At 38.7% G+C, this 26,547-nt stretch overlaps 1 protein-coding gene across 2 annotated transcripts in view; it reads left to right on the forward strand.

The window, feature by feature from the left end:
- The window catches only part of LOC139737402 (uncharacterized), a 63,563-nt gene that overhangs the window by 8,349 nt on the left and 28,667 nt on the right, over positions 1 to 26,547 (forward strand). For both annotated transcript variants that reach the window (XM_071648078.1, XM_071648079.1), the window contains exon 2: positions 13,476 to 13,798. In XM_071648078.1, the coding sequence (XP_071504179.1) occupies positions 13,639 to 13,798 (160 nt within the window). In that variant the 5' untranslated portion in view covers positions 13,476 to 13,638. The remainder of the gene's footprint in view (positions 1 to 13,475; positions 13,799 to 26,547) is intronic.

Below are 26,547 nucleotides of genomic sequence, written 5' to 3' on the forward strand. Positions count from 1 at the left end.
CACTGCAATAACTGATGCATGTAAATCAGATTCCAAGTATTGGTGCATATTGAGTACATTCAGGTGGATGTATATTTCAGCTTATAACAAGTCCTTGAAGGACTTATAAATAATCCATGAATTTGAAAACATAATACACCAAATGGGCCTTCTTGGCCCAAATTCATGAAGGTGGTACAAATTCAAACCATGGTTTATGCAAATTTCTTCTGCATATTCATATGCACTATGGACAGGTTGCGTACGCCAACAGACGTCCAGTAACAAACACGCATTGATATGGCATGACAAAGGTATGCCAATTTCACGCTTATTTTAGACCACGGTTTAAATTTGTTTCAAGGTCTAGGTTTAAACCACCTTTTTTGTGAATTCGGGCCCTTGCATCACTCTGTAACTGGCATAATTTGCTGACTTGTTGATGCTGTGAAAGAAATAAATCTGGTTTCTCAAAACGAGTGTATGCCAACACTTGTGGTGGCTCTATTATTCTGTAAAATGATGAAAAGAGATTACAAGAATTGAATGCAAAGTTTGATATTAAGTTCAAGGAGAAAAACCTTAAATGGTAAATGTGACAATTCTGACAAACCCAAATCCAACAATCCAATCCTCTCCGTTTACAATGACTGACAGAAATATCATCAATTTTGTACTGTCCTACACACATTCAGGGGTGATTTGTAGTCATTAATAATTTGTGATGCAACAAATGAGATGAACACGGATATATTTATCTATTCACAGCTCACAAGTAAAGAAACACCAAAAAACAATTATATGAATATGATCATTATCATTATCATTGATTACAAAACACTGTAACAATACCCGGTAATTATGCTACTTGTATTGATCATCATGCCATTACTACTGTATTATACTTATCTCTATTATACTCATTATCTTTATCATTGTTAAGATCATTGTCATTGTTATCATTATTATTATCATTATTATCATCATTATTGTTTGTTGATGTTGTTAAAAAGGAGCATTTTCATAGTATTTTCTTCATCATTATCATTATTTTGTTTTCCTCCCCATTAGTGGTCACTAATTTTTTATTTCAAGCATTCAGTCTCCATTGTTTGTTTGCTTCCTTAACTCTGTAAATATTCAGTTAATTGTTGGCCAGTAACATTATGACCGAAGTCTGATGTTTAAACTTTATACTGTTAGTGGTAGTATGATCTTTTATGCTTGAATGTACAGATAAGTCTGTAATACAATTGTACATGTTGAAAATACTGAGCACTACAGAAGACACATATATCAGCCATTATCAGCATATGACCCATTTATTGTGCCACATGAAACCTGAGCAAAAACCACAATGTTTGGTGTGGTTTCCATTCTATGTTTTCATTTCTTCTTCTATTCTTTGTTCTTGTTCCAATAACCTCAATCTGGCACCTTTTTGGTTGAGATCTGCCGTCTTGCCTCAGTAATTATACAATGGAAATTCAGTGTACGACAAGATTGGCTGGAACAGGTTAACCGCATTTTATGTGGCGGCTGCTTCAGTACTTGCGTGAGAAGGATGGAAGGGTATAATAAAGTTATGAAACATAAGTGACGTATCATCTGGGATATAAGCTAAAATCTATAGTGCTCGCAGGTAGAGATACAATATAAGATGCACCTGATAGCGAGAAAAGTGTGCTCCTCTATTCTGGCAGTGATTCTTTCCTGCTTGCAAGCATGAGCCCCTGTTTGAATGAATCGTATAAAACTGTTGATAAATTATGTGCAGTTTGTCTGTGCACAAGACGTTTGCATGTATATATCTGTACAGCAGGCATTCCATGGGCCCATGATGTGGGGGGGGGGGGGGGGGGGGTGAGGGGATGGGCAGATTTGTGATTGAATGTTGAATGACATTTCGGCTTTCACCAGATCAAGAATATGAAGTCTGAGTAGACTCTGGACTCATTCATAGACAAAAAAAACCAAAACAAAACAAAACAAAACAAAACAAAACAAAATGCACACACGGAAGGCAAGTACCATGAATATTGCTACAATAGATGAGTGCTCCAAATGCATATCTTATTGAACCATCTCAATACCTTTGCAAAGTGAGTATTCTGAAGTAACATTCAAGCATGCATTGTGGAAACACTGAACCTTTGTTGCTGTAGCACGAAGCTCGCAAGTGGTGCCATGCACTTTGAACAGATCTTTTAAAAGATTACGTTGCCATTGTGAGGTACGGGTTCCGTGGAGGAAAATTCCTTGGTCCAGACATCTTCATCATATCCAAGTTCTGATTCATGGGGAGGATTATGTGGCTGAAGTGCTTGGATGTATGTGCCAGAAGTTTGTAGTTCAAATTTTTTGGTAGATGCTTGAAAAAATAGTATCTGTATTAAGTAACTGCATATACCATAGTTTTCCCCTCAGACATTTAATAGCATTGATAAGAGTAAACACACATATGGTTTGATAGTATTCAGATATAGGTTTCCTTTCATTTTTTTAAATTTCTTTTGTTTTAACAAAAAAATAATAATAAAAGGGGCGGCGCGCGCATGGTGCGGTGGATCCGCCACTGTGAAAATCTATACTAACTCAGTCAAGAAATTTCCACAATTTAAGACTGTATATCATTAGGTAAGGAATTTCAAACAACAGGAAGATTAAAACAGACATTGTTGCTTTGGGTTTTTTGTTTTTAGCAAAAGTTGTTATAACTTTAAACATGCAATGATTTCTTGTTATTCCTACGGTCAACTGCCTTCATTAGTTCTGAAGCATGAAAAGTGCCAGACGTGACATAAGAAAGGCATTCTCCTCCTCCTCCTCCCCCTCCTCCTCCTCCCCCTCCTCCTCCCCCCCCCCCCTCCTCCTCCCCCTCCTCCTCCCCCTCCTCCTCCTCCTCCTCCTCCTCCTCCTCCTCCTCCTCTTCCCCCTCCCCCTCCTCCTCCTCCTCCTCCTCCTCCTCCTCCTCCTCCCCCTCCCCCTCCTCCTCCTCCTCCTCCTCCTCCTCCCCTCTTCCTCCTCTCCCTCCCCCTCCTCATTCCCCTCCTCCTCCTCCTCTTCCTCCTCCTCTTCCTCCTCCTCCTCCTCCTCCTCCCCCTCCTCCTCCCCTTCTTCCTCCTCCCCCTCCTCCTCCTCCCCCTCCCCTTCCTCTTCCTCCTCCTCCTCCTCCTCATCTCCCTCCTCCTCCTCCTCCTCATCTCCCTCCTCCTCCTCCTCCTCATCCCCCTCCTCCTCCTCCTCCTCCTCCTCCTCCTCCTCCTCCTCCTCCTCCTCCTCCTCCTCATCCCCCTCCTCCTCCTCATCATCATCATCATTATCATCATCATTATCATCACCACCATCTCTATGAGTGATATTTGTGGGCATGTATTATTTCTGATCATGACGACAAGGCATACTTCCTGTTAGCTGTTTTATAAGTGTCCCATCACCTTGTCTCTCTGCAAGTGGATGTGTGACAAAGTGTTTCTAGAAAGAAGGAGAATGGAATAGGTTTTTTGTCCTTTCTCACCATGAGAGTGGCTGCTATTGGTTCAAGAGCTAAGGGCTAGGATTAGAGATGCAATCTCCATCCAGAAGTATGGTTGTTATGGCTACGGGGAAGGAAGAGTTTTAAATCATCCTTCATCTGCGGGGAATATGAGGTGCCATGGTGACGGCTTGAAGTGTGGACTGATGGGAATTCTGGAAGTTGTCCCTGCCAAGCAGTAAAAGTAGAATCTCTTCATAGACAGTAATATTAGCACAGTCTCTAGGCATGGGAGAGAAGCCACAGGGGGATTATTTTTTTTTCCAGAGACTCTGAGAAGCCATATCCTGTGCATCCAGGAAGGTAGTATCATATGCTTTCAAGTCTCATGGTGTACTTAGTTTGCAGATGTGATGAGCTGTATAAAGCATAACTAATACGTCAGAGTGCAGTGCAAGGATTAGATGAAATGTACACTGTAGGCCTATATGACCAGTGCAAGAAAGGCAAAACCCTATCTTAGCAAACTCTTGAAATGATTCGTGGCCCGGCTTCACAAAACCCACAAAATTTTGCATCCATTGGTTTATTTTCCAGTATTTAGGTCCCAAAATATGCATATTTGGACTTTTTTTGAAGATTTCAGATGTTGTAGTTGTTGTTTTTGTTGTTATCTTATTTCTATCTAAATTGTAAGTTTGAAAGCATTACATTTTAAAGTATAAGTTTCTGTTTATACCTATAGATGTATTTACCTCTGTCTTTAGTTATTTTTCTCCATTTTCCACAAATGATATGAGAGCCTGCATAAAAAAAAGTGTGCGACGTAAGTGCATGATAACACTGTTATATCATACAAAGTATCGTCAAGTTAAAAGTTCACTTCAGAGAAAAACAAAAACAAAAGTCTGATGTCAAAGCAAAACAAATCAAGTGGCTGCAAGCCAATGCATTCGACAATGCATGCTTTCCATGGAGTGTACAATATAATGTAACCCTGTATGCAGCCCCATTCTCTGCTGATTAATGCTTGGAGGAAGGAGGAAAGAAATTGCTGTTCCTCCTTTGCAAAGTTCAGCCTCCTAACAAGGTAATGCATTGGTATCATCCTTACTACAATATAACGATCACAGGTGTGCATTCGCCAGGATTGGTCATTACGATGCTGTGGACATCAGGAGACTGCTGACCAATGGTCAGTTCCTGGTACGTCATGTCGCGCATCGGACGTCACAGAGGGGATGTCATTGGCGAAAGTGATGAAGTTACTGCCAAGCGCTTTCACTTTTCTTCTCGGATTAATGAAGCACTAGATGTTCAAGGGTGTGGGGAATGCGTCAGAAAGAAAAGTTATAAAATCATAGAGAAAATAAGCACCTTGAAAATGGGTCAAAGTTATTGCAACCCATTTTCTCTAGCAGCCAGAGCTAATGAGTAATTACAACAAAATACAAGTTTTAAGAAAACGAATGGACATTGATTTGTATGTCATGGAGTTACCACTGTGAATCTGTAGAAAGTGGTGAAAGACATATCTGAGCAAATGTCAATATGTAGGTATTGGCATGATTCAGACATTTATATATTATTATGCCTGCAAGAAGTTAGAAAAAAGGGAAATCATAAAGAACATTGCTGAACTGTTTTAATGAGGTGCTTGTAATTGAAGGCAATGCTCGGTTTTCATGAACAAAATCACTGTGGTGATGTTCTACAATGTACTGTATATGCCATATATTTAGCGAGTCTAATTTTGTGCAAATCGCGACTTACTGGCAATTTCATGAGTGGTTAAATTCACGATTGTGGAGTATGGCACTGAACAGAGATATGTGTGCATGCATGTCACGTGACATTCATGTCAGGAGCAGAGTTGATTTTTTTTTCTTAATTCGGGAATAGCACCGGACTCACAAATTTCGCGAAAATGAAAACATCGCAAAATATTCGCCGTATACAGTACTTATGTAGTACAACAGTCTGCTTAGTTGCAACCAAGGATACAATGTTTCTAGCCTAAGCACTGAATTACATCAGACTTAACCAGGCTTGTGTGATCAAGAGGAGCTAGGGCAGACCATGTGCTTGAATTATGTATGTGACTGCCGGACAGTATTATTTAGATGACAGATACTTTGCAAGATCAATCTCAAATGTATGTGACGTTCTCGTAAGATTTGATGGGTCTCAATATGATACATGTCACCGTTCACTACCCCAATGCCAAATCAATCCCACTTTTGTAGACGTATCAGCAAAGGTAGAAAATTGCAAAAGATTTGATTTTCTTTCTTCATGTGGATGCACACATTTCAGATCGCCAGAGAAAAGTAGACTGGTCAGCATGCATGCATATAATACTTCCTTGGACCCGTTTATATAGTAGCTGCTCATTTGTCAAGATCTGCTAGTAATCAAAAGGAAGTAGTAGCTGAGATCCTGAATTCTCAATCACATAATCACACACCTGTGTAATGGAAAATGTCATCTTGTATTATATGCATGGGTTCGAGCAAGTTTCAGACAAGAAAATTTCTTCGGGATGAACGATAGGGTCCTAGATGTATAGAAGATAAAATTTCTGGATCGGTTAATATTCATCCTATATAAGATGAAATGCAAGCAACTAAGTATCATCAGTGTACATTGTACACATGTAGATTCAAACCTTTCTGATTTTGTTTGTTTGTTGTGATCCATGTGATGTTGAATACCGGTAGAATGTCAGACAGTTGATCTGTTTTTTGTTTCTTTTTTCAAATAATGTAATCATTTTCCATGAGTTTGCCGATAGAAGGCAACTTATGCTACAATTCTTATCCTCCACCCATTGCCAAGTTTACCAAGCAACTAGACATCACTAATCTTAACCTGTTGAAGACTAGTCCTGAATATACTTGGGTAGGTGTCTATAGGAAAATGCAATAAATAGCAAAATCAGCCTGTCCCCAACAGGTTAAAGCATCTTGTGGATTGTAACAATCTGCGTGGCTGAGAACAAGGCACCCGCTGGAAAGAATTCCATACTCATTCTGACATAAAATCCGTGCAGAACAAAAGGTAGTCAGACAATAAAGGCTTTGTGGATGAATGAATGATGTGAATGTGGCTTTTTTTTTTCATTGTGAGCACAGTAAACATAGCACTTCAGTGCGTACATTGTACATGCCGATATGAACTTGGCACATTTTGTGTACCGGTAAGCAAACATATCTATTCAAAAGAGTGCTGTACTAAACTATTTTTGTCAACTTTATGAAAATGCAGCCCACATACCAGTTGAATTTAATGTGGTTTACAGAGTCACTATACATTATGTATGCCATGTATGTGATTGAAGAACAACATGAATGTTGGCCTGTGCCCTTGTGTGAAAGGGGTGGCCATTTATTATAAGCAGCGCCCAGTGAGAGTTATGGGGAAGGGGGATTTCTTGGAGTCATTGTTTGACCCACTTCCTAAAAGGCAGGTCATGGAACCATTGTAAGTATGGAGTCTCAAAGCCGAGTAGTTGTTGGGGTGACAAAACCTGGTATCTCAAAAATGTCAAATGTTCAGGAGAGCTGAAAAACATGGCAGCCAAAGCACTATAACAAATGGGATCACATTTCTTGTAACATGCCATAGTAGCTTCATCTTTTGGATATTAGAAGGGAGGTGCTCTCTGGTATCAAATAGCCAGGATTTAGACAGGACATCACTTTTACTACTGATTACCTGTCAGTTAATAAAAGAAAAGTGATTTTTACCAAAATTTGAGATACAAGGTCTTGTCACCCCAACAATAATGGTATGGGTCACAGCTACCATAACTGATAGTAAATGGGGTGGCAGTACCTGTCCTTCACAGATCTTGAATGACATGAGGGTAAAGGAATTCTCTTCTGTTGCTCCTGAATTAAGACATGATGTTAGTGTTGCCACTGTGCAAAGATATTGTTGAGATTAAGATTCAAGATTTCAAGATTAAGTGCAATGTGACACCATATTAAATCTGGGAGTAATGAATGCATTTAAAATCACACAAAGGGAATAGTAGAAGTGTCATCCAAATAAGACCTAAACTGAGCACAATATGCCAGTCAGTGTTTTCAGAAAGCAGTGATGTTAGCAGTAGCACATACGGTAATATGCAGATTGAGATGATGATGTCACAATACTTCACCAGTCTCCCACTGAAGTTAGCAGATTTGAATGTTTACTTTTGATATCATATTTATTCATTATGCTTCTTTTATTTTATTCTTCATTCTGCCTATCATATCCAATGTTGTTGCCAGTCACTCTGATCATTGATCTCCAAATTACCATAAAAGCAAGATGTTTTCCCGGCATTAAATTTTTGCGAATCAGAGCCGATGGTCTCTTTTGCGGCATTAAATTTTCATGACTTGCCACTGGCATTCAATGCATTTAGTGTAGACAAGAGCTTTTGCTTGCGCTGTGATTACACAAATCTTGGTTCTCGCAAAATTTGTGAAATTAAAATGCACATGAACATTTCTGGTTTTACAACTATGCTGTTTCTGTGTGGAGCTGGGAATTCTTGGCTGAATTTCACAATAAAGTATCTGGCTGCCAGATGAGTGGGTGTGGTCAGATATAATCTTCCAGATCACTGTCCCATTTACTGCATATGAATGAAAGAGTCGAAAGCGAAGCTTGGTTTATTGTCCTTACTACATGATCTTGTCCTTAAAGCAGGGCTATAGGCTTACCTGCAACTGCCTAGCCTTGAAAGAGAAATAGGCAATGTATTGTCTGTAGAAAATCATATCTGCCTGTGGTGTCTTCATTGGATACTTCATGTTGCTTAAGCCTATATTGCATGCATGTTATTGATGTGATTTGTGCATACTCAGGCTTGTCCGTGAATACAACCGTTATATTTTATATTAACATTTCTGCCATAAAATGTATTTTTTCTCTTGTTTGTGTCTTTTGTTATATTTATCAGCTACATTAGATTACACGTTTAATAGATGTTGCAATGTGCAATCTTTGCTAGTGGAATCGCCAGTCTGCACAAAGAATAAATCAGTCCATTTTAATATCTGGAGAGATAACTATTTTGTGTGGTTGGAAATTTGTGTCGGAAAAGAGAGCTGTATCAACCTCAACGAAATGTTCCCTTGATTAGCTGGTCTGCATTTCTGGATATGTGAATTAATCATTGTGTTATTCATTTATTTTTCCCCCCCTCCATTTTACAATTTATTTTTTATTTTTCACTTGCTGCCTGTGTACTGACATGATCTCTGGATTATTTGTTGCATGTGCACGCATCTCAATCGTGGTAATGCACTTGTGATACCTCCTAGGGTTTCATCCATTGCAGGTTGCACAAGCAGGTGCATGTATAATCATTCCCACCGATTATGCTTCCATATATATTAGTCTCGGCAGCATTTCCTCCAGACCCACTCTGCTGTTGTTTGTGGATCTCTTGTGACCTCACGAATACTGCACCTACTATATGTCATGACATGCCTCTGCCAACACAGAAGTTTCAAAGTCCATATATTTGTGACCCTCTCTGTCCAGTAAAGAGACACAGAGAGCAAAAAAACACAACAGCATCGAAGATTCAACAAGGTATTAGATGAGTTATAACAGTATCTTTGTAATTTTCTCTAATTTTTCTCTTTTTAATATATGAAGGTCTGAAATTTGCTGATGTGCAAGGCTAAATCCTTAATGTACATCTTTGACAAAACATGTGCCTTTTTGTTAGTAATACAATATACCATCCATGAATTTCTAATGGAATAAGTGGATAGTGCGTATTAGAAGACCCAGAATACTAATCACGCAGTGTCTGCCTTAATCTGTTGCAGAAGTGAGCAAAGCCTTACAGCAATGAAAATCTATACTGTAGATCTGCTGTTGGTTAATGATTTCAGTTTCTTTAGATCTTTTTATGTAAGAGAAATTGAGATGCTGCTGATTGAAGATAATGAATAATTGCAGGGATTTCATTATAAGTCTGTAAGATTTGTGCAGGATGACGACAAGTAAAGGGAAGGCTCAAGTTAATCAAATATTTGTTAATGTTCAGTTTGCATCATCATGGTCATATTTGTGATAATCATTGTCTCTTTTGCATGTCTTCCTCCATACCACTTTTACTATGATTGCTGTGATTATGTAGGAAGATAAATATAATAATAATGATAATATAAACACTTGTAATGTACCTGTATCTATCATAGAAGGGGCTCATGGTGCAGGGAAAATATGGATATGATTGCCATCAATTTATTATTTACAGGATTTTGATGTCACATTGCTTTATATATCTTCCTCATTGTCATCAACATCATCATCATCATCATCATCATCAGCATTATAATCATCATCATCATCATCATCATCATTATAATCATCATCATCATCATTATAATCATCATCATCATCATCATCATCATTATAATCATCATCATCATCATCATCATCATCATCATTATAATCATCATTGCCATCATGGTAATTAACATCATCATTATCATCGTGATAATGATTATGTTCATCAACCTCCTTCAACAGATGTGTCAGTCATCCACGGTAATGTCATATTTAACCATGGATCATGTTCACTAGTCTGGGAGAGTGTGTTCACCAATCTACGTAATCCGCCCGGCGTATCTAGTCACTGTACTGTTTGCGTAGAATCCAAGCAAGCTTTGCTGTTTGTGTGTGCAACTGGGCCAGGTAAAGAGCTGCACGAGTGGGGAGAAGATCACAGGAGTTTCCTGCTTGCTCCATCTCTGTGATGAGGTTACCCCCGACCACTTAGGCAGATATGTTTTATAAATTGGCGAATCCATTACACCGCCGCCTTGTTGCAGCAGGGCAAGACCTACATGTACCTCTTGATTGGGTAAACTGTTAATGCCGATGAACACGAGGACAAGGGAGGCAGGCACGCAGGCAGGTGTAACGTGTGGGCGGATTCTGTGCGGCCTATGTGGGTCATTCATCTCGCAAGGAGAGGCGGAACCAGCGGGCGGAAGTCGAACGTGAGCATCTTGGCAATTTCCGGCTGGAGAAGCAAAATGAAGGAAAAAAAATCCTCCGTGGGAGTTCTGTTGGGCGGACTGTACGGAAATTGGATGTTCTCACATAGAAAAATTGACAGCAGCATGAATTGTACATCTTAACAAGTTAGTGAGTTAGAGAACCAGAAGTGTGCTTTGTCTTTCATGAGAACTGATCAATTTTTTTGAAGGGCATTTGCATGCTTTACAAATGCCGCATGATAAGAAAAGAAATTATCACACTTTGTTAATTTCTTTCACACTTGGATATTTACTTTTTTTCATTGTTTGAAATAAATAATTGTATTTTTTCAGTAGACTGGAATATGTCTGTGGTGACTAAGTATGAATTTGTTTCATTAAAGCACAATATTTTTATTGAATTTATGCTTTATCTGCATAGTTTTGGTGTGCATTTTAATCTAATGTACGGTACTGGAAAACAAATATTTTATTTGGAGTTGATGCTGTTGGGCATTGCAATGGTCACCAAATGAATTTATAGACCATTTTCAATTAATCACAAAAAACATTAAAAAAAAAAGATGCCAGCTATTCTGTAATGAAAATGAATGTCTCTTTGATTGAATCGGTGCTGCCAAAATCATTATCAAACTCTGTGAAATGCATTCAAAAGCTTTGCCAACACTTCATCTGACCACAGTAGATAACAAAAAAAAAATGAAAAAAAGAAAGTCTAGTCTATCCCATCATAACTTGTGTGCAGAAGGAAATCTTATGCTTTATCTGCAATTTCTCAACAATTGATAGTTCCTGTACTTCATAGTGAAGTCATCATATATCTGTAACTGAAACACTGAAAGTGCACGCAGATTTGTTCAAGTAGATTGCAGATTTTGACAAAATAGTGATGCGGCAAATTGGACAGCGTAGGTAGAGACATCTCAGATATTTATCTAGAGTCAGTTCCCATGGTGTTTGGGGGGGAATCATGTCCAAATATCAGAGACAGTTGGCGCTACGCGATCACAAGTCTCTGGGGACGGGCGTAATCAACTGGCGATCAGTCAACCCTCGTTGTAATCTGCCAGATAGCTCCGGCAGACGTCAAAGGGAGAACCCACTGGCAAATTGTTTTCAGTCGGTTGATGGATTCGCCGAAAAAATTTTGTCAAGTATCAATGCTCGCCGTTAAGTCAGCGCCTGTGACGCAAACGGGCGAATGCGTGGTTGAATGTCTGGAAGAAGTATGCACAAGAGGTATTTTATCCGGAAAGCTCGCGGTCGTATAACCAGATTTGAGAGAGCATGGTTGTCCGGAGATCAAATCACTGGAGGAAATATTGCCCTTTTGTCATTCAATTTGAGGCAGGAAAGGAGGTTGGTTTGGAATAGGGGACTTCTCAATGCAGTACTTCCTGTGATATCGAATTCTGCCGTTTCTTCCCCAGGTTGTTCAAAAGGCTGCAGGAAGCTGTGTACAAATAATGGGTCGCTGAAAGGGTCTGTGTAATGAAAGGAATGTCGATCGTGAGAGTGAGCGAAGCCGCCCACAGAATAAGGAGAAATACGCAAGACGTCTGAAAAGGCACTCTCCCGGTACCGTGTGTAATGCAAGCGTGGTCCATTTGCGAAGTACATTAGCTTGCTTTGAACTTTCATCCGCTGTAATCACTGCTCAGTTTAAGTCTGCATTCCGCCAAATGTATTGAGCTGAATTTAAAGATCTGTTATCCAGTAAATGTCAAGGGTCTTTGCTTTACGACATATGTCATACTGCAAACTGTCTTCAAATTTGATGTATCACATATTTTCAGAAGTGGAATGTGATGCAAAATGTGCTTTTTCATCAGTAGATTTAAATCTATGATGAATGTTCTCTGGGTATACATATGGCCATGGCAAGAATGCAGTAAGTAGAAAACAATTGCATGTACATGCTTCTGTATTTAGGCTGTATAACTCGTAGTTTTGGAATGAGTATAGTGTCTCACTGCATGAATATGCCCTTTAAAACATGATTTTAAATGGGATGCACTTTAACTGTACTGGAATGTATGCATTTATTGTCACATAAATTGTGACATAATAAAAATTGTTTATCAATTATTGCATTCTAGAAGTTACAGTTGCAGTCATAGAGAAGAGTGCATGTTAGATTCATCCTCTGCACTAAGTAAGGATATATTCAAGAATTTTTCTTTCTTTTTATATACAGTATTTATCATAGAGACAGCCAGAAACTATACACCCTGACAAGATTTTCCTTGTTTTTTCTGTAGAAATCCATGCATTGTGAGAACACAACCTTTGTCGATTTCAAAAGAGTAAACATGTGACGTGTGAGTGTAATCCCCCTGTATGTACACACTGCCACCAGCATGTGTGCAAGCTTTTTTTGTGTCATCTAATGCTGATGTGAAATGGGAGAAAGCGGAGTACTTACTTGAACCAGCCGCCAGCTTTCTTTGAGCTCTGTAAACAGTCACCCTCCTTCAAAGTCTGAACACGGGGCAGGATGATGAGACTGCGACAATTACACAAAGCATCTTACATCTGTGATATGTTTAGCAGCCGTAATAACAGTTGTTGATGCAGAGCCGTGTCAGTTAATTTGCACTGCAGTACAACTACTAGGGGTAGCAGATACTAGCAGCGGAAGTAGTTTCATTTCAGAGCCCTTGGTTGGAAACAAACAAACAAACAGGCTACCTATGGCTTAAAATAGCTGATCCTTAAAGGGAACACACCAAGTATTCAACTCGTTGTCATGATGAAAGTTTTTTGTATTCAACAAGGATATTTGGTTCTATAGCAGTCAGAGATATACACAAAAGATTTCTGCCATTTTGTTGTCTATAGAGGGAGCATTTTGTGCACTTTCCTTGAAGATTCAAATGTTGATGTTAGAAAGCATGTTGTCATTAAAATATGGTTCTGACCGACTATATGCTATGTGATCATTTTTTTTTTGTTTTTCATTGATTTGTGATATTCTGTGGTTTATTCTTCTTTATATGCAGATCTGATGGTGACTGATCCTCCAATGCCGCAGCGGCAGTCATCTCCTTACCGCACTGGGAAAAGGTGACCCAGCCTGAGGTCGTGACCTTTGACCTCTGCCTTCCCTCCCTACTCTTCTCTTCTTTCCGGTGTACGTCTCCTCGTGTAAACGTCCTCTTCTCCATGGATCGAGAGGCTGAATCTGTGGCCCTTGAGAAGAAGCATGTTCGTGATGTCTACGACCGCATCGCACCGCATTTCGTCGACGCCCACTACAAGGCGTGGCCTCGGGTGAAGGAGTTTCTTCTCGAGCTTGAACCGGGGAGCATCGTGGCAGATGTCGGTGAGTTTACGATAGAAGATGAACTCTTTGAGAGATAGAAAATCATTTGGAGTGGATGTGAAGAAAAAGAGATGATTCATCAGTAACTATTCACTCAGCTACATTTGTATGGATCACATTGTCAAGTAGTTTACAGGTTTATTCAGCCAAAATCAAAGGGATGTATTGCCTACAATGATGAAAAGATAGGCAAGTTGTCATCACACCCATTTTTATTACAAGTTATTAGATAAATTATAGAAATACATATCACAAATTATAAAGATACAGTGTATGAGGGATGGTAGCTTCATGATCAGATTGCCTTTTGCTATGTACATTTAGTTTTCATAATAAAGGTTTTACTGTTCACAGCCCCGTACTGGGTCAGATCTGCAGGGCATGCTTTGATGTAAAACTGTAAACTGGGCTTTTTGGAACAGGTTCATATGAGAGCCATTTTTATCTGTGATAGTCTGACTTTTATATCAAAGTTGACTACAAAATGTTTAATGCTACCTGAATCCCCTACCCTGTGAATAGATCTGATGTATCAGATAGTGCAAGACAGTGTAAGCTTCATGAGGTGCTTAGTGGCCTGGAGAAAAATGAAATGTCCCAAGATTGGTGACCGTATTCAAGTAAAAGAAAAAAAAAAACGAAAATGGAGAAAACGTTGAGCTATAATAAAGCAATTTAGGCTTGGCGATGACCAGCTTGGGCAGGCTGACATTTAGTAGATGCTGTAAAATATGGACTGCCTATCGCTAGACAGTTGAATGCTCTCGCTGTTTATGACCCTCTTCCTGTGTGAGATGCACAGCTCTGCTGAGCGTGCCCTGCTGGGAGCGTGCAGACTCTCAAAACTTTATGGCATGGCTGAAACCTTTCCTGGGGATGCAAGTGCACTTACGAAAGGGGAGGTAGCAATTTTGAAAAGCTCACAGGTACAAAAGGTAACACTTCATCTTAAAAAGTAGAAATGTTCACGGCAGTATTCAACAGGAAGCCAAAATCATGTTGAGCAAGTGAGAAGCACTCTGGAAAACTGAATCTCTCTCTTCAAAGTTCAAAGTATTTTGTTGTCAATGTAAAGATATACATAGAACTTGTTTCGCCATTTGTGCAGAGTGCATAAAGTGTTATAAACAGTACGTACAGTAATCACTCAGTATACAAGACGACATGCAAAATGACATTCAATACATGATACATACAACAGCAACAAAAATCACAATTCTCTCTCTCTCTCTCTCTCTCTCTCTCTCTCTCTCTCTCTCTCTCTCTCTCTTTCTATCTATCTATCTATGTTCTCTCTCTTTGTATGTGTAATTGGAATGGAGAGAAAATAGCCAGAAATCTGATACACAAGCTAACTTTTTTGGGAAGCCATTAATTATGATGACTGAAAGAGAGGGATTTATGTCATGTGTACTATTCTTACCATTTGACATGTTATAGCTTTTTTTTCTTTGCATGTGTTGTTTTGTTTTATTTTGTGTAGTTTTGTTTTTTTGGTCAAACGTTAAACATTGTGCAAGAAAAAAAAATCTTTGGGAAACCAAGAACGGCATTAAAATGGTGATTATGTATAGTTCATTATTTGTATTCGTAGCTGATCTATATGTTTGTTTGTTTTGATAATTGTAAAGCATTTTGAAAGATGTTTGTATTAAGCGCCGCATAAATATTTCATATTATTATTATTATTAAAATGAAGTGAAAGGAAATGCAGTCATAGAATGTAGGTATCTACAATGATAAAAATCAGATTTGTCAAAGTGACAAATCAAAGCAGTTTTCAGGCATCCATGGGAAAGATAGTGTACTGAAATGGCACTGCAGTGTACCATAAGGCAATGCTCAGCCGGTGTAGGACTTTTGCGGCATAGAGCCACGCTTTAATTTACATCAGGAGCGTAATCGTCAGCTGCACAAACCAGTATTTGACTTGTTGAGCAGGTTTCTGGTGACGCTTTGGTTGTGATACTCGTAAGTGGGATAAAGCAGCATGTCATCTTGTTCCTCATGTTTCCATAATAGTTACAATATATCTGCCGTGTCTCAGTTGTGGACACAGCAGTGCCACTTCTTGCTGCTAATGCTGGCCTCATTGCCTTTGCAAGTGGTATTAAGCTGCAGAGTGGTTTTCTTGAGTGACTTTTAAAGTTACCAAGCCCTGTTTTAGATTTGTACTAGCTAGAGAAGATGATACAAGGAAAGAAAGAATAAACTCTTTGATTATGCACCAATGTATTGACAACAATGTCAAACAAACATAGAAATATATCGTTTTTTATGCACTTGCTTGACAGAGGTTTACCTAATGAGATGAAAGATTTTGGTTCTTATTGCGAAGCTGACTTTGAACTTCGACATATTATACTCCAGTAGTTTATATGATTGAAGGGAAAAAGTAATTGAATAGTCATTTGCCATAATTCTACCTTAAGAATGATACATGCAATTTGCCACTAGGAATAACTGTAGTTATGTCATCAGCCATCAATATTGTCTTACGGCTAGTTTGCATGAGGGTTGTGAGATTCCATTTTCATGATGAATTACTCAGAATTTACTTATTCAAGTTGATGAAATTTTTGTATTGAGATGTTGTATTGAGTTTATTCCAACTGATTGACAGTTAGTCAGTGTTTTGGTAGTAGCCATGAGAATAGAATTATTTATGTTGGTGTAGAGCAATTTGTCAGTCAGTTGCAATAGAATTTACTGGTCTGTGCTTTCCATAAGTCACCTTTTGATTGTTGATACTGATTGTTTTTAAACAAGTTTCTGAGTGTTTTACACATTTTAAAGCTGCATCTCTCTCTCTCTCTCTCTCTCTCTCCCTCCCCCGTTTTTCTTTCTTTCATTTGGACTGCTGCTGTAACTGTGATCATATTTATTGTTGAAGTTAGAAAGGTCACTGCCATTTGCGATTTATTCATTTTTCATATTTTGCCATCCTTCCAGATACCGGGTATCATTTTAATCTCATTTGCAAGATGGATCTGGCGGAAACGGCATGAATAGATAATGACTAGATTTTGCAAACGATCATATTTTTCTGAGGCAAGATTGCCGCTACCTCGGCCGTCATGCATTCTGTATGTGATGAAACCCAGAGCTGGCACAGAGTGACTTGTAATAGTGGTTTTCCGTGTATCGCATGGCGTCTGCTGCACAAGTGATGATGAATTTAATGCCAGGTTTGTGTAGTTTGTCATGTATTGCATGGCGGCAGGCGAGTTGCGCGCACTTATTCATTTTTTATTCCCTTTCCTATTAGAGCCAAGTTATCCTACCTTTACTTTAATTGACTGTCTCATAAAATTTAAGAATGAGGGGAAACAGTGGACACAGTGTGTCTTTAGACATAGATGGACTCTCATAAGATATGTGCTAAATCATTTAGAAAAGACATATAATCAAGATACAACTATTAGTTTGTATGATTTTAAAAGACAGCTATTACAATGTTGTTTGTACGATTTAAAAAGGTACTAAATCTCGAGCACAAGTTTTTTTTTGCAAATGGATTTAATAGCTGAAACTAAGGTATTAGGTGTCTCATTCTACATGAAATTGTCACTAATCAGGCCCCTTTGAATGTTTCTACAGATAAATGGCGCTCTATAAATGCTGTTTCATCATCATCATCATCATAATTTAGTTACGACACCTCTTGCTCTATGAAGTATCAAGATAGGTCTGGGCTTATCAAGGTCAACTTGAAGTCACATTTTTTTTTCCAGAATATTGCTTATTAATAATGCAAGGAGGAAAATTGTTATCCTTAGGACAAGTCAAACACCCATCTTGTGACAGTGCTCCAAGGCATTTTGTATAAATTGCAATTTATGCAAAATCTTCAATTTCATAACAGCCAAGACTGTTGATGATCATACAGTTTTTTTTTAAAGCAAAAGAATTCCATCAGTTTTTTTTTTTATGTGTTAAATTGATGTTTTCTTGAACCCAAGGATTAAACAGTACTTTGGTGTCAAAGGAACGCTTAAAATTTTGTCAAACATTGCAGATGATCGTACGTGGTCCACATTTGTGTAAACGGAGAATGCTTTAGCCATTGCTCACAAATGACATGCAGCTGGATGTGTAGGCAAACTTAAGTCAGGACATCACAACAGTACTCCCAGGTGCTGCATTTCTTCAAGCCCCTACATAGCACTTTATAGGAGAAGTAAAAGAACAAAAGAGATAGATAGATAGAGAGTGTATGTGTGTAAATTGAGAAGGAGAGGAGAAGGAAAGGGAAGAGGAAGGAGAGAAGTCCAGCGAGGGAGAGACACACCATACTGTATGTGATTCCCGGCAGTGACATTGGATCTTAGAGTAGTGCTCGCTGGGAGACAGCACTTCGTCCAAACTGGTTTCAAATTTTCGAGAGGCGGTGACTTCCCCGCTGCCTCTGAAGATGGCCGGAGTCATAGCGTCAAGCACTGCGGGTCACAATATACGTAGTGAAAAGTCAAAAGGTGTCGGGTGGATAGGATGCAGCTAATATGCATATCAATAGGTACACTGTAATTGTAGCTGTCCCCTTTCGGAGGCAGAAGGCAGTGTTCATCAATCCATGCAGTTCACTTCTGTTTTGTTTCACCATTAACTCAGAGTGTATGGGCATGATTACAATGGGGGGGGGGGGGGGGACTGTGTGTAATGGCTTGGTCAAATCCCACATCATCGAAAAGTCAGAGAAAATCCATATCATATTTGGTATTGTGGCATTAAAATACTAAGTGCATTTGTGTTACATGGTCCTATTTTCAGTAGACAGTGATCACAAAAGCAACTGGTTAAACAGTTCTTTGTACAAATAGATGTCATTGCGGTGCGTTTGTGTGACATGGTCCTATTCTAGTAGACGGTGATCAAAAGCAACTGGTCAAACAGTTCTCTGTACAAAATTCAGATGTCATTGCTTGGTAGCAATGTCATGTGCCATCTGTCCCTTTGTCAAATATTACCGGCCAAGAGGTCAAGCTTGGTACCAGGTTTCTCAGATGTTTGTTTCTACGAGTGTCTTTGTTAGGATTCTCTTACAGGAGCTGACCCACTTATAAGTGACATGTTTATACACAAACATCCATCAACACTCAACACGACTGATTCTACTCTTTTATCATAATGTTACTTTGGTGCAAGATATCGATCTGTCACAAACACATTTTGTAAAAAACTGCAGGGGTTATTTCTTGTAATGAGGTTTCACACCATTAACTATTACACACATATGTTTGTCCTAGGTTGAGAGAATCTTGGTTTTATAGTACTTGTGACATCACAGTAAAAGTTGCAACATTATTGTGCCCAATACCACCCTCAACATTGCACTCTGGGGCCATTTACACTTGCACCAAAATACTGCATGGTATTTTGCACTGTATTTTGTAATATGAATGCACACAACTTGTGAAACATCTTGTGTAATACCACGCAGAATACTTCGGCAATAAGGGTGGTAATTTTAAGTTTGCACAAATTGCTCATGCAACATTTGAGTGTGTATCTTGTTACAAAATACCACTCTTTGGACTGTGGTGTATTTCTCACCTGACATGAATATGCACTTCCCAGTCTTCTCAACGGAAGGAGATGTGCATGTATGCGCAGTGCTTCTCTCAGAGACATGTATTTTTAGGCTAAAATGTCACAGAATTCCGTGAATGAGAATAGTACCAACTGAAATGCCGCAGTATAGCTTGACATATTATTTCACCAATTGATGTGAACACTGGTATTATAAACAGATTTCTGTGGCGTCTTGTGATTCGGATACGAATGCACGTCCTTCTGTTACGCAATTTTTTGCATTTTCACATGAAATTTAGTGTTGCAATTGGCAGTTGTATCCATCATTGCAGACAAGCTGTGATGATTTTTGTCATGTGGATTGCACTCCATGCCGTGATTACGCCAGTGGCCAAACATAAAGTGTAAATGGCAAGTTTTCTGGTAGCTTGCCGAGGCTGTTATGTGCATGAAGTAAGTTTGTACCTATAGTGTACTTCATGTATTGTGTAGTTGCAGGCAGACTGCCAAGTCAGTTGTATTTCTATAAATCGGTGGCACCCCCCCCCCCCCCAAGAAAAAACGAGTGAAAATGATAATAGAATAAAATCTCAAATGCAGTTAGCATCACAATTTTCAGTGCATTGTGAATGGAGAAGGTCAAACGTCGCAGGCTTTGATGTCACAATTTCTCTCCAAAAGAATTGGCCCAATGTTTCATGAATGTTGATGCTCTCAAAGACATCAAACAAGCCGTTCCTGGTTTTCCATGGAAGAGGAATGAATGAGGGAAAATGTTTCTTTTCCCTTTCATCACTGCAGCATGGAGAAGAGGGGCTGACTCCCCTGGTCTTCAAAATCTCAAAGAAGTCGTTTTCATGTCAGTAGCAGGCCTGTAGCAACCCCATAATGCTTTTTCAATTATGAGAGCCATATTGCCGAAATCCCCCGTGGGAACCCTCTGGCCGGGGCCAGTGTTCATTTCTTGTTTCATTTGATATTCATGGAACACTTTCCTCCATGTATCCTCAGCGATCAGGTCACAGACAATCATAATCTTCTCCCATTACTCCAGCCCCCCCCCCCCCCCCCATATATTTATGATTTCATGGATAAAGTATGGAATGGGATATTGTGCACACATAGACAGATAATCTGCCATATAGCCATGCATGTGTAATGTCCACTTCAATAGCTAATGATACAACCTCCATGACAGAAACCAGCATGCTGATACACCCCATGGTGGCCTGTATTTGTAATTACCAAAAGAAGAAGAAGAAGAAGGAGGAGGAGGAGTAGGAGGAGTAGGAGGAGGAAGAGGAGGAGGAGGAGGAGGAAGAAGATGAGGAGAAGGAGAAGAAGAAGAAATAGAGGAGGAAATGTGTGTGCAGTTTCCATGATGATGCTGTCTTCTCACAAGTCTTAAATTGACTTCACATTATCTTCATTACATATCCTGTTTTAAAGTAAAAAAAAAGAAGAAGACAATTGCATACAATGCAGTACATGTATATTCTGCAGCACATTATTTCAAATTCAGTTTTGTAGTAAAACGTAGAAAGAGTAGATCCACAGGAGAATGAGGTTGCAGGAGTGATGAACTACACCAAAACAAGACATTTAAGATAGTTTGTATACAAACAAATGGGAGAGTTGCGGAGAGATACCATCACTATCTTTATTGTTTGCTTGTAATGTGGTTGCACCAAATATCATTATAAATGCAAAAAACATATGACACTTCATGTCCTTTTGTACTTCCTTACTGTATGTCCAATCTTTATGATACAGTCAAACCTGTTTATAGCGGCCACCCAAGGTAGATGAAAAAAGTGGCCATTGTAAGCAGGTGGTTGCTATAGGCAGGGTCGTTGATATGGCTTTTCTCTTGGGAGGAATTGTGTTCAGTGGTCGCCTGCAGCAGGTGGTCGCTATAGACGGTGGTCACTATAGACAGGTTTGACTCTACATTGTTCTTCTGATTTTCTGTATGTGTGTACAAAGTCTAACTACAGAAGTGAGCACATGATATTGAACATGGGACATTGCACCTCAAGGTAGTATTGTGCTTTAGAATAGAAAAATGACTCCAGTCATTGCTATTGTACAACTTGACCTGATGAAGCTGTCGTACAATCATTTCAGTTTTGAAAGCTCCTAGACATCACAAATAGTAATGTAACTGCACATATATCCAGGGGCGGATCCAGGAATTCCGTAAAGAGGGGGTGCGTTTACAAAATTAAAGGGGGGCGCACGCACCCCTCCCCCCATTTTTTTCTTGTTATTTCTTTTGTTTCAACAAAAAAATAAAGGGGGGGGGGGCGTGCGCCGGTTGCGGTCCTCCCTGGATCCGCCACTGTATATCTGTACAGGGTGTTCTGAAGGGATATATACGTTGTATATTGTCCTGTGGAGGCTGGTAGAAACCTTCATAATGCAGCCTGCTCTCAGTCTGCCAGACTGATGTTTGGATGCCATCACGGCCCCTCGCAGCAATCAATCACTTTAAGAGCTTTCCTGAAATTCTACCTTTTCCTGGAGAGACTGAACTGCCTTCAGGACCTTGCATGATGTTAAGAATCAAGTCTTCAGTTTCACAGAATTCATTCTCGCCTCATGTTCACATCGGCATTGAACAGGATGGAATAAGTTTCTGAATTTTATGTTAGACAGTTTAAAGATTTGCGTGTTGCCAGCTTGGAAAAAAGAAAAGAAGATGATCAAAAACCAGCAGTTTGGATATTATTTCAAATACCAGCATGTGGGTTAAACCAATTTTGATTAGATACTCTTTAATTGAGAATCATGTGCTGATGAAATACAGGAGGTGGACAAAGGTTGTTATTACAAACAGTTGAGAACATACGTGTACAACATAATGTAACCGTGAAAATATCCCTAATCTACCCAAGCAAAAATTGATTATTCTTAAAAACAACAATTTACATTCAGCATCAAAAATTTTCAAAATACTTATTTAAACAAGATCCATAAATTAAGTTACCACATTCTCAAAAGCAATTTTACACATTTTCTTTGTAAATTGATTGACTCGAATTGTATCATTTTCCCCCACCTTGTCAGTAATTGCCATCTCCCACTCACTTGCTATTTTTTTTTTCATCTATCTGTAGGCTTACTTATAGTAGGTTACTCTTATTCGTTCTTATTTGTGTGTGCGCTTTTTTTTTTTCTTGTTCGTTTGTATTGGTTATTTGTATCTTTCAAATTCATTCTCTTTATTGTTGACTTATATGTTGTATTTTTGTAACATATACATTGTATGCTATCATTCCATGGCCTTGCACGGCAAGCTTTTTTTTTACACCATGTTTGAATAAATACATCAATTCAACTCGAACATACAACCAAAGCAATGCTTGACTGCCCAGTGCAATCAGCCTAAACGTAATAGGTCCTTGTACAATGTATTAATGTGTTTGTGCTTGATATCATTGTATACTAAAAAAAGAGTTTTTCTGCTGCTTACATGTATTTTTCTTGGTACTCTGGAATATTACTGCATGCTTCCATGTTTGCTGCTTCCATAACCTGAACATTTCAGCAATATTTTCATCATTTTTTCCTAGAAGGAGGAAAGTTTGTTCAATTAGGTCGACTTCATTTCTTCCTAAAACACAAAGACGGCATTGCCTATAATAGAAATCAACATTTGCAACAAAATGCAATCAGAAATTAATTACGTGGGAGCAGGTTTGCGTTAGGATGAATTTTTCAAAGATCGTTTCCACGAAAGCAGTGAATTATGAAAGGCAATTATCGTGCTGCTGATGACTCCCACCTACACGTACAAAGCGCGAGAGGCAGACGGGAGTGAACTATCTCATTATCAGCCAATAAAAGAGTACTACACTTAGGTAGTGGTAACTGTAACACACAGGGCTGAGAAGGTGATGTCATACATGCAAGTGTTTTGTGAGGTATTTAGTTAAGTACAAAATACACATTTAATCATGCCTATTTCACCCCGCTAACAACTTTCTCCAAGTTGATACATTATGCATTGCCATTGATAAGAAATGGACTACAAAAACAACAAAAAGTCAGCTTCTGTGTAGAATTGTCACAAAGGTTTCATAACCCATTGAGGACGGGCTGATTTTGTTACAACATGCATTTCCCATAGACACTTACTTGCCTATGCTCAGGACTCATCTTCAACGGGTTAATAGCTCTTTCTATTACTTGCTGGTGGTTCCGCCCACACAGAACTTTGAGTAATGCATATTTCACGACATCACAATCATGATGTTTGTGCTTCGTCAAATTCATACTTCAAAGAAGAATTGCTATTGAAGTCAGAAATATCACATCATGCTTTTGCCTCTGTAATGCTCCTGTCTCCTGGTGGGATCAATGGCCACACTCCCTCTTCCCTTCCCCCTTTCACTCAGAAGAATCTTTGGGTGGCACCTCAAAAAAAATATTTTTTTTTCTCATTTTCTGTCCAGCTTATATTTATTCTTTTCTTTTCAGCCCAAAGTGGCTCCCCATCAGTTCTTTAGTCCGTGACTTTTTCTTTACAGCACGTGATTGAAATTTGGTTGAATATGCGAGTCAATGCGTTTATGTAGAGTAGATATGAAATAAGAGTATGCTCACTCAGACATTTAGCCAAAATGTGCTGATTGTTGCACTCATAGTTGTCAATTTTTGTCTAAGATGTTAAGCTCATTACATAACCAGTTATTACAGTATTAGGCAATATCGTTACATGCTACTGGTCTGCAGGCTGCTAGAAGGCCTATGTGTTATACACAAAGTATTCCCTTAAGGGGGCCCCCCACAGGGGGCCCCCAAGTGAGATATTAAGGTTGAGTATAGCCCGCTTTGCCTGAATGACTCCCAGATTGAGCGAGAGGTCATCATTTGAGGGCTTTCCACTCATATAGTCATTCCACAGTCCATTTGTATGCATCAGTTGATCGATTGATGTATTTGTGGACAATCATATCTGTGCTCCGCCAAAGTTTGAAATATTACGTTATTTTCTGAGTATCATTTTAATCCCTTTCCCTCTTTCATAATTTGAGGCCCGCAAGTCTCATCTAGATTTAAGAATGCTATTAAACCTTTTTTTGGGTAATAGAAGTTTTTTTTTTTTAAGATACCAATCTTGATGGACACTTACATGTAGTTTAATATTGATTACATCCTCACTGAGACCTGAATATTGTCTTAAAAACTTGCTTAGTCCTACAAGATATTGTAATTTAATGAAGGAGAGTGTGACTTTCATTTTAATCCTATTTAATCAAAGTCAAAGTAAAAAAATGGACTCATAGAATGGCATAAAATTAGCACAAAATGCCAGTATCTTTAACCTTGACACCAGAACCAAAAAGGTTATGCATGAGAGAGAACCCTCAAGCAGGCACAATGGTTTTATTGACTTATCCATAGAGTATGAAATCCTATGAAATAATCTTGCCTTTAGAATTCTTTCACGTGTTAGAACGAGTGTGTTTTTGCAGTGTAAATCTCTTTTGAATGTATGAGCCGAATATATCGCTTTTGTGTCTGAGATATGCCTCTGCTTTTCATATGCATACCCTGTCAGCCAATTCTTTCCATTTTTCAGTGTCTTTTACAATTGTATCACTAATAGACCTCCAAACACTAAAAGGTAGTATGCTTTTAAACATAATTATTTTAATGCATGAAACCCCTTTAAAATGCCAGTTACCCACAGTCAAAGAGATTAATACTGTGCCTCATAGTATAAATATTATAAATCTTTCCATGTTGCCACATGTTTGCTTTGATATTTGACTGGATCCATCTATCATTGCAAATTCTTGACATTATATGTGAAAGGTTGTATAATTAATCATGGGGTAAGCCATCTTCAGTATCCGATAGTGACAAAGGCCCATCTATTTAATCTATAAAACTGAATATAACTGCTTGACATTTGTGGGGTTGTAGTTTTTATAGCATATCATCTCATAGGTCTTGCTTCAAAGAACAATTATGACAGATCTTGACCATTTGTTGAGGTACTAAAAAGGTGCCATGTGAAAACTGTGTGTACATAAAATATGGATTCTATACTGTACGTAATTTCTTTTCTTTCTTTTTTTCGGGGGGGGGGGCAAGATTTTTGTTTCAAGCTGATTTACAATCATTATGATATATATCCTTGTTTGTTCGGCTAACTATTTGAAGTTCTGTTGTAGTTAATGGACTGTGATTAATGCAAGAATCTTCCATATGAAGAAGTAAAAAACATCCTCAATTGAGAATTCAGTGAACAAGTTTTAGGCCGCATAATTGCGGAACCAATACAGAAGTTTCATTATTTCCCAAGAGTCAGCTATTTGGTGAAACTTGATGAGGAAAAAAAAAATAAAGAGAGTGCAGGTCAGCCTTGATCCCATACTTTTTGATTGCAGTGTGTGATCAATGTCTGAAGAGGCAGGTGACAAGTTACTGGTGCTTGCTTCATTTCGTGATTGTGCAGGAGCAGGAGGCACAGGCCGTGTCTCGGCATTCACCACCTTTCGACAATCCTCGAATTACGGCTTCACACCATAGACGTGTGAAGACAGTCTCACATGGTAATTGACCAATTACATGTCTGCCGTGGCGCCGTACATAGATTGAATAAGCTTGATGAACAAAATTAAAAGTAACGGCTGATTGGGGCAGAGCAACAGTAAAGGGTGTATTCAGACGAGTCCATCTAGAGCTTTGTTTGACCACGTCAGGGCAGTAGCTTTGGTAAATACATTTTCTGGAAACAATTTCTTCATTTAAACTTGTGGATTTTGCACTTTATGCTGTGGTTTGTTCAGTTTTATGCAAATATATTGAATGCAAAGGAGTGCTTGAAAGTGATATGGTGGGATGAAAGACATTTTTAGGACTTCGTACCTTGCCAACACACTGTAGTATCAACTACACTGTATGTCACATACCATCTTTGTCATTCCAGTCTTCCAAAATGTGTGTTCATCCACGTAGCATACTCTGATATTGTTTCATAATCCATCATACTGACAATTGCCCTTCCTTTCTATGCATTATGATGTTGACTTTTGACTTCTTTTTTTTTCTTCATGAAGTAGCATGTATGTAAACATATATGAATAAATATTCAGAATCTATTTGTCTATGGTGGCTATCTCAAAATGTGATCAAGATAATGCACTGAAGGCTCATTTATCTTGTTCGTAATCAGTTCACTATTTATATGTAAAAAGATATTA

Source organism: Diadema antillarum, unplaced genomic scaffold (assembly GCF_040938485.1).
Source record: "Diadema antillarum isolate AM-2024a unplaced genomic scaffold, OU_Dant_1.0 seq00000692_RagTag, whole genome shotgun sequence".
Taxonomy (NCBI): domain Eukaryota; kingdom Metazoa; phylum Echinodermata; class Echinoidea; order Diadematoida; family Diadematidae; genus Diadema; species Diadema antillarum.